The 9,416-nt window shown below is 33.0% G+C and overlaps 1 protein-coding gene across 2 annotated transcripts; it reads left to right on the top strand.

Moving 5' to 3' along the window:
• The first annotated feature begins 2,743 nt into the window (after window positions 1–2,743).
• Window positions 2,744–7,828, top strand: LOC132031044 (heme-binding-like protein At3g10130, chloroplastic). 2 transcript variants are annotated; one of them, XM_059420888.1, is made up of 8 exons: window positions 2,744–3,173; window positions 4,811–4,948; window positions 5,035–5,103; window positions 5,310–5,381; window positions 5,622–5,704; window positions 6,002–6,133; window positions 6,499–6,712; window positions 7,487–7,828. In XM_059420888.1, the coding sequence occupies exons 1-8, from the start codon at window positions 2,766–2,768 to the stop codon at window positions 7,529–7,531; spliced, it is 1,161 nt and encodes a 386-aa protein (XP_059276871.1). In that variant the 5' UTR covers window positions 2,744–2,765; the 3' UTR covers window positions 7,532–7,828. The 2 variants fall into 2 exon arrangements, with proteins under 2 accessions (XP_059276871.1, XP_059276872.1); XM_059420889.1 differs by having other exon boundaries at window positions 3,034–3,173; window positions 4,815–4,948; window positions 7,487–7,774.
• The last annotated feature ends 1,588 nt before the right edge of the window (window positions 7,829–9,416 follow it).

Raw genomic sequence — 9,416 nt, 5'->3', positions numbered from 1 at the left:
AGAAGACTATGCCTTCGCCATATGAATACTAAGTAATAATAGCATGACACTTCAAATTCGATATGAGAAATTTTTGTATTGTTTTTTTTCTTCTCAAAACATTAGATTCTGTATCGAGAGAGTAGTATGAGATAAGGGTATTTTCGATTTGCTCTTATCTATCGGGAGTTCAGTTCAGCATCACAAACTTTTTTGTTTTCATGCCGGAGAGTTCTTAACAATATTTATGTTATGAAAGAGTACGAAAAAAAAAAAGATTTTTTCCTTATTTGATCGGATTAAAAAGAAACTTTGGGATTACTGAATCACAGACAAAAAATGAAAAAATAAACATATTTATGGTTTGTATATTTTGCAAAGGATACTGCGATTCTCCTTAACGAGTCTCCATATTTTGTTTCTTTTCCTCTTAATTTCTCAATTGTTGTTATGTCCGCCTCTTTTTGGTTATGTCCGCCTCTTTTTATATTTAGTAAGTTGACGATTCAAATATCCTACATGTCAAGTTTATAATCACAAGATTCAAAGGATATTTTATTATATTATACACATTTTTAATTTAGAACTACAAGATTCAAAAGTCTATTTTTATTTCTTAAACTCTGTGTCTAGTCAAACTTAGACACTTAAATTGAGACTGAGGGAGTATATGCCAAATGAAGGAAATGAAAGGACAATTGAGACACTGCGGACACGTGGGGATCTAAAAATTAAACACACAAGAGGTTGAATTAATGTTAAACTTCTGAAATGTACACATGTTAGTCCCTGCTTAGAGTACAATTTTATGTGCTTTCTATAATAGAGTAATAAAATGAAGTGTAGAAGTAAAGAAATATGATAACGTAAAAGTGGAATACACGTGTACAGGTGGCAAACCAAGTAGCAGTACTCGTTAAATGAAGTGGACCCACAACTGGAAAAAAAAAAAAAACCAAGTACAATTGAAATAAGTCCAAATTTAGTGTACAACTCAGACAGACAGCTTTTGGCACAATTTGTTGTTGCTGTGTTAGTCCCTCTTAGACACTTATATATATATATATATATATATATATATATATATATATATATATCGAAATGTCAATACCAGTTTCTTAAGCTTACATACATTGATGTGTTGGACGCAATGGGTTATGAGGTGAATGTAGGCCCTCCGTAGAATACGGTAGGTTTAAGATCATAAAATTCAAACGATACTTTTAATAAGTTATATACACCTTTAATTTATAAAATATCAAAGAAATTTGAAAAGAAATTCTCACATTTTAAAATTCTGTGTTGACAATTATAAGACACATAAAATGAAACGCATGATGTATTTTTTCAAAGGTGTTTTCTAGATTAATTTTTTGGTGTGAGAGTCGTTTTTGTTTGAATTCTTATCAAAAGAGTTTTGAAAAAGAAAAAAAAAACTGAAAAATTCCCAACCAATAAAAATTTACTCTATCAGCTCAGGTAACTACAAATAACCATCGATAAAAAGTGATGCTTATCGGTATCTTGAATATTGATTATTAGTTTAACTTATATAGGCTGACAATGTGCAAAATTTACTAATCTTAGATTACTATAACTGTCCTTAAAAAGTGTTGTTAGTATCACCCAAAGTTGGTTATGAGCTTTACTTCTGTACGCTAATTATAGTCCATAAAAAATTGTACTCCCTCCGTTCTAATTTGTTAATCAGATTTTGACTTGGCACTGAGTTGAAGAAAGTGAAAAAGACTTTTGAATCTTGTGGTTTTGAATTAAAAATATATAGAGCGTACCAAAACGCCCTTTAATCTTGTGGTCTTAAACGTGTCATTAAAGAATTGCCAAAAAAGGAAAGAGACATTCTTTATCAAACGGACTAAAGGAAATGTAAGACAAACAAATTGAAACAACGGGAGCATTAGTGTTTCTGAAAGTTGGTTACGAGTTTAAATTCTAGACCCTGACGGTGTACATAATATACTCAGTCAGCTCAAATAACTACAAATAATCGTCCATAAAAAGTGTATTCAGTATCTTAGAAAATCGGTTATGAGTTTAACTTCTGTACACTGATGTAGTGTATAAAAATTACTCTGTCAGCTCAGATAACAACAAGTAAACATCCATAAAGAGTGGTATTAATATCTTAGAAAATTGGTTACGAGATAACAACAAGTAAACGTTAGTAGAATATGACATGTTTAAGACCATAAAATTCAAATGATACTTTTAATAAGGTATATACATCTTTAATTTAATACTATATCAACAAAATTTGAAAAGAGATTCTCACATTTTAAAATTTTGTGTTTGACAATTATAAGACACACATAAAATGAGGGATGGTGTATTTCTTCAAGGGTAAATAACACTCTCTGTCTTTTTTCGAGAAAATATTTATTCGAAATGTCTCATATTCCTAATATTACTCGAAATGACCCTTTTATACATTATTATACCCTTTTATACAAGTTTGTACATTGTCTACGGTAAGTGTATAATGTTGTATATCGTGTGTATAAACACTGTTGAAAAAAGTTGGCTATGCGGATGTAAACTCAAAATATGGCTAAGTGATTGTAATATTTTTTTTTTTTTTTTTTTGGTGTGAGAGTAGTTTTTGTTTGAATTCTAAACAAAAGAGTTCTTTCGAAAAAGAGAAAAAAAAAAAAGGCTGCAGAAATTCCCAACCAATACTTTCTATGGCCAATATTTATGACACGAAAGCCGAAAGACATCCTTTTAAAACATACAAAACAAAACAAGAACAGAGGACTAAAAAACAAATGGCCATTTCACAACTTTCCAACCTCATCTTCCTACCATCACTTCACCGGCAAACTATTTTCCAGCAATGCCACCCCACTTCAGTTTTTCTCACACCCCCAAAAAAAACAAATACAAAAACTATTAAATATGGAAAAAAATTCAAGTGGATAACTTATCAAAGTTTAGTTGATAAACAGAGCCTAGTAACAAGTCCAACAGTTGATATGAAAAAATTAGTGGAATTTTTATATGATGATCTTCCTCATCTATTTGATGATCAAGGAATTGATCGTAAGGCTTATGATGATTATGTGAAGTTTAGAGACCCAATTACTAAACATGATTCAATTGATGGTTATTTGTTTAATATTGCCATGTTGAAGCAATTGTTCAGGCCTGATTTTCAGCTTCATTGGGCTAAACAGGTTAGCATTTATATGAATTAATATTATTGTTCTGAGTTTAACTAATTTTATAAACCGACAATACACAAAATAGATAACTATAAGTAACCGTCCATAAAAAGTGGTATTCTATCTTGGAAAAATGGTTATGAGTTTAACTTTTATATCGTGACACTTCATATAAATGCAAGTAATAAATAAAAAATTGTATTAGTATCTTGGAAATTAGTAATGAAATTAACTTTTATACACCGATAGTGTACAAAATTTACTCTTGCAACTCGGATAATTACAAGCAACTGTCCATATAAAGTGGTATTAGCAAATTAGATGGTACAACATGTTAAATCAAGTTTAACTTGTATCATGGCGGTGTAAAGAAATTTTTACACCATTAGATAAATTAAGGCAGATTATCTGCTACAACAGGTAAAGAGATGACCTAACTTGTAAAATTTATTTATATTGTCAGCGTATATAAGTTAAACTCAGTTGAAGTATACTGATTTACTCTTTATATTATTGGTGTATATAAGGAAAATAACACTCTATGTCTATTTGGTGAAAATATTTACCCGAAATGACCCATAGTTCTAATCTTACCCGAAACGGCCCTCTTATACATTACTATACAGTTTTATACAAGGTTGATACATTGTCTACAGTATGTGCATAATGTTGTATATCGTGTGTATACACTGTCGCAAAAAAAGTTGGCTATGCGGATGTAAATTTAAAATATGGCTACGTGGATGTAATATTTTATGCTGGATTGTATATTATTGAAATTATCCCTAAGTTAGATCCATTAGTTGTTCGAACTGCTTTTTCCATTCTTTCTTATTTTCTTCTTCTTCTTCTTCTCTTTTTTTTTTTTTTTTTTTTTTTTTTACTTTCTTTTTGGTTGGTTGAGGGTGTTGCACTGATATTTAAGAACTTAGTACGTATCACACCTATAGTACAGTTACTGCTCTGGCAGAATATTACTCTCCTGTTTGTTAAATGTTGAGACACAAATGAACTAATGACCAAGGGAAAGGGCCTGTCTTTAGTTGTCTAAACTGTTTCTGATTGTTTAAGTGAGTCAACAACAATCAATCAACTATGCCTCGATCCTAAATTAGTTGGCAGTCAGCTATATGAATTCAGCATGCGTCCCGCTCATTCATTTTAGATGATTCGTAATAAGTTTTCTGTTTTATGTTTTCTAGTGTCGGAACCCAGACACGGATGTAGGGTTTGAAATTCATGGTTCTGGATTCTAGGACAACGACTGCAAGTGCTAGTAACAAGAATCTGAATTTAATTTTTGTACATATTTAGTGAATTTTTAACAGATATATAGAGTTTGAGCCAAAGGTATTGAATTCTGCCGAACCCGTGTATTCAAGCCTACATCCGCCCCTGTCTGGACCGACTATGTTTATGAAGCTTACATAGGCTGATTTAGATTGTGATAACGAGTGATCGCTAAAAAAAGACTCGTAGAAAGCAATTCGTTAAATTAAAAATTGTAAATGTACTGTACTATAGTTTTGTATTAGAGCAGAAGTTTCATTCAATATATTTGCTTTGTGCTACCTAACTTGTGTTTTTAAGGAATGCAATGCATAGATTGTGGAACTTGAATTTTTTTGGAGTGATTGAGTTTGCTGTAGACAGGGCCCTATGAAATAACTACAAGGTGGACTATGGTGATGAAGTTCGTTCTTCTTCCATGGAAACCTGAATTAGTCTTCACAGGCACTTCCGTTATGGGCGTCAATCCTAAAACGAACAAGTTTAACAGTCACGTGGTTTGATTCTTCGCTCTTCCTCGAGGCAAATTCGATTAATTGAATCGCCTTGTGGATTAGTTACCAACTCTTGTTGAAATCTGCAGGACTACTGGGATTCGATTCAGAATAATGATTATTTTTCTCTAGAAGGTTTGTTCGAGGTCATGAAACAGGTGTGCTATCAAACTAGCAAAGTTTATGCTTTCAAGCTATGTTGGTCGGATTCTCCAAAAATTCTGCCCTGGCCGTGTTGGATCGTCCAAAAATGCACGACTTTTAGAGGTCCGACACGCATCGGCTGCCATTTTTGAAGAGTCAGAGCAACGTAGCTTTCAAGTTCTTGGACCTTATTTTAATTTGGAATGCAAAATTTGAGCAGTTAAGGATTTACAAGACCCCCGACTTGGAAACGCCCAGTTATCAGATACTAAGAAAAACAGCAGCTTACGAGGTTTGTAGTATTTATCTTATTGTATCATACTCCAAGCTAAGAATCGCAACTACTTATATCTTTGAATGTTGTCTACTACCTTTAGCCTATGTTGCTTGGATTGTCCAAAAAATTAGCTGAACCGTTGCATTAGAGTTATAAGGTTTTTAAAGAGATGGATTCAGGATTTAAAGTAGTAGGTCCACTGCTTGCTAAAATTTACGATGTAAAATGCTCGTAATTTTAATTTGTTTAATGCAGGTAAGGAAATATGATCCTTTCATAGTTGTAGAAACAGAAGCCGACAATCTCGCAGGAAATAGAGGTTTCAATGATGTTGCGGGGTAAGATAACCAACTATTTTTCTCCTTCCTCTTCTTCTATGTTTTGTTAAATCTCCTGTGATGTTTTTTAGAAGGGGAGCCTTGGAGCACCGGTAAATTTGTCTCGGTGTGACCTATAGGTCACGAGTTCGAGCCGTGGAAGCAGCCACTAATGCTTGCATTAGGGTAGGCTGTCTACATCACAACCCTTGGGGCCGCTGGACCCTGCTAACACGGGATGCTTTATGCACCGGGCTGCCCGTCTGTGATGTTTTGTATAACAGATTGGTAGATCAGTATTAACTCATCTATGTATAGGTACATATTTGGCAAAAATTCAACGACAGAGAAGATACCGATGACTACTCCTGTCTTCACTCAGGCATTTGATGCTGAAAAATCTAAAGTGTCAATCCAAATAGTTCTCCCATCGGATAAATCTTTGAGCAGGTAACATGTCTTATTATTTAATATATACGAAACCTTCTCACACTGTGTGAAAATAGTGAAGAACCTATGTCCTGACGTAGAACATGCATGTGTAAGCCCAGAGGCGGATGTAGACTTTGAACTTGATAGGTTAAATCTTTGAGATTCTTACCACTGATCTAATCAATTGTACTTTTGAGAATATGGGCCCAAATATAATTTTTAAAGTTTAGTGTTTTCACATATATCTATGTTTTGCGCTGAAAATACTAAGTTCAGCTGAACCTAGTCAGAAGCCTCGTCTGCCTCTGTGTGTAAGAGTTGTACTTTAGTTCTTTTCTTTGTTAAAATGAGAACAATGGAAATTAAAGCCTTTTTTTGAATAGCTTACCAGCTCCCAATAAAGAAGGTATTAGCTTAAGGAAAACGGAAGGAGGCATCGCTGCTGCACTAAAATTTAGTGGAAAACCAACAGATGATGCTGTTCAAGAAAAGGAGAAACAACTCCGATCCAGTCTTATAAAAGACGGTCTCAAACCTCAATCTGGTTGTATGCTTGCTCGCTACAATGATCCTGGTCGCACGTGGAAGTTTATAATGGTATGTCCTATGTACTGGAGTACTATATTTGTCTCATTTCATCTCTCCATAAGTTATTCTTTTGCTTTAGAAAACAAATCTTCTTTTCGTTTTTCTGTTTCCCTTTCCGATTATGGCCTTCAAGACGAACTATGCACGTCTCTTATATCTAGCTGGTTCTTTATAATGTTATTAGAGAATTGACATAATGTTTTCATCAAAATTTAAGATGCATATACATGAACATGCCCTGTAATCTATGTTGCTCGGACTCTCAAAAATATCGACAGGTGTATGTCGGATCCCGATCCTCCAAATGTAGTGCATTTTTGGAGAGGATCCAACACGGGTACGACAACATTTTTGGAGAGTCTTGAACAACATAGCATGTAATCATAAAAAATAAAAATAAAAATCATCTGGATGATTAAAGCTACGTCTCAGGTAGGAAAGATTGTTAAGTTCAACTTCCAGTGGTCTCTTACTAAATTTCTCCGATTGGCTGAGATATGATCTCAGCTTGTATCCAGTTATCAAGAGGGAATTTATAGATCATAAAAGAAAAAAAAATTACGTCATTACAACTTTCTACTATTCCCAATTATTTTGAGATTGAGACATAGATGATTGATCGGTCGATAAGATTAGTATGACATTGTGTTGCTAATATTTTCTCATGTGATGAAAGGTTTTTGCGTGTGTTTGCCTAATATTTTATGATCCTTTAGTGTCTCTGTCACTTTCTAAAGTAATTTTGTGTCTAATCTATTTTCTTTTTCTGCTTTGGACTTGTAGAGGAATGAAGTTATTATATGGCTTGAAGACTTCAAGATGGATTGAATCTTGGTTATTTCATTGTCCCATGGAGTCTATCGGAAATAGTCGACTGAGTCTGTCAATTATTTTTACCAACGTAGAAAAGCGTGTTTTTGGTAGTCTCTGGTGTTCATATATTGACTCTCATTCTCAAAATTGTTGAGAGTTTCAGGAGTGCAAGACAGGAGATTGACAAGCAAAAGACAGTTTAGAAAAATGTACTTATACTGAACAGTTCCACAAGCAATGAAATTACGGTTTACTGTATTTTTTATGCACGGGCCATGTCTGAAATGTTTAGAGATTTTTTTTTTGTTGTTGTTGAAAAAATGTGGCTTGTATATAGCACAGAAAGGCTTGTGCTGAACTCACTCACTTTACATTAAAAAGTTTTTTATTGTGCTTTCACCAAATTATGTTTTGAAGTTTAACTTCTATACTGGATGTAAACAATATTTATACAGTCAGGTCATTATAAATTATTGATTAGCTTCTACAGTGATGATGTATGTTTGCCAATAATAATAAAAAGGCAAGACAATAAGCCATTTCATTGAACTAAACATTCTTACACATAGCTGGGAAGTTAGAAATTTTGTCATTTTGTCAAGAGTGTTTAAGGTATAATATGTATATATATACAAAAAGTTTTTTTTTTTTTTTTTTTAACTTATGTATGTAGTAAATTTTTTTAATTAATCACCCTTCGGTCCGTGTGGCTCGCCACTGCTTGCACCATTCTTTCTGTTTTACCTACTTCGTTTTCTACTTCAAGAGTCAAAAGACATTAGTCTTTGGTGATTTTTTCTTTTTGTACCTTTTTTATCAATATTATAGTAATATAGTTTTTAAATATGTAAATCTTTCTTTTCAAAATAAATCAATCAATGTCTAAGTTTAGAACGACAAATAGTTAGCTTGACACTCGAAAAAAGTAATTATAACAACAACAACAACATACCCAGTGTAGTCTCACAAGTGGAGTCTGGAGAGGGTAGGGTGTATGAAAACCTTATCCCTCCATTTGTGGGATAAAGAGGTTGTTTCCGATAGACACTTGGTAAAAAAAAAAGTACAAAAAGTAACTCCTATCCATCCATTAGTAAATGCTTCCTATATTCTCTTCAAACTTTTTGATATTGCAATAGGACTGGAAAATTTAATTATAGTAATTAGTCAAGTATGACGGTTTCAAGGTCTAATTATAAAAACCTAGATAAAAGAGGATGAATCGAAGTATAGTTGCTACATCAAAACTAGGCGCAAAGAATCAAAAAATACAAATACAAAAACTATTAAATATGGAAAAAAGTTCAAAAGGATAATTTTATCAAAGATTAGTTGATAAACAGAGCCTAGCAAAAGAACCAACAGTTGATACGAAAAAATTAGTGGAATTTTGGTATGAAGATCTTCCACATCAATTTGATGATCAAGGAATTGATCCTACAGCATATGATAATTATGTGAAATTTAGAGACCCAATTACTAAACATGATTCAATTGATGGCTATTTGTTTAATATTGCCATGTTGAAGCAATTGCTCAGGCCTGATTTTCAGCTACATTGGGCTAAACAGGTTAGCATTTCTACAATTTCTTGTGAATTCGTTACTAATTTAACTTCTATATGCTAACAGGTCACTCAAAACAAAATTACAATAGAAGGAAAGCAAAGATATAGATTGCACCCTGAACTATATCCGAAATGACGAGTTCACACTCCAAATAATCGGCGACTTGTTACTCCCCTAACCATCTAAAAAATGAATTTAATGTCTTCTTAATACTCATATTACCAGTTGCACAAGGGGAGGTGTTACACACTCCCGCAGCGCCACGTTGAAATTTTTTAATTTTATATTTTTTTTCTTTATCCATTTAATTTTTCTTTTGTTAATTATCTTTA

The sequence above is a fragment of the Lycium ferocissimum genome, chromosome 9, assembly GCF_029784015.1.
Source record: "Lycium ferocissimum isolate CSIRO_LF1 chromosome 9, AGI_CSIRO_Lferr_CH_V1, whole genome shotgun sequence".
NCBI lineage: Eukaryota > Viridiplantae > Streptophyta > Magnoliopsida > Solanales > Solanaceae > Lycium > Lycium ferocissimum.
The sequence above is the reverse complement of the archived record's forward strand: the minus strand, read 5'-3'. Positions and strand labels throughout refer to the sequence as shown.

Bases quoted from the DNA above. Each gene is read 5' to 3' on its own strand.
- LOC132031044 (XM_059420888.1), top strand. From the start codon at position 2,766: ATGGCCATTTCACAACTTTCCAACCTCATCTTCCTACCATCACTTCAC. The intron at 4,949-5,034 runs GTTTGATTCTTC...TGAAATCTGCAG, and splicing joins ACAAGTTTAACAGTCACGTG to GACTACTGGGATTCGATTCA. The intron at 6,134-6,498 runs GTAACATGTCTT...TTTTTTGAATAG, and splicing joins TCGGATAAATCTTTGAGCAG to CTTACCAGCTCCCAATAAAG.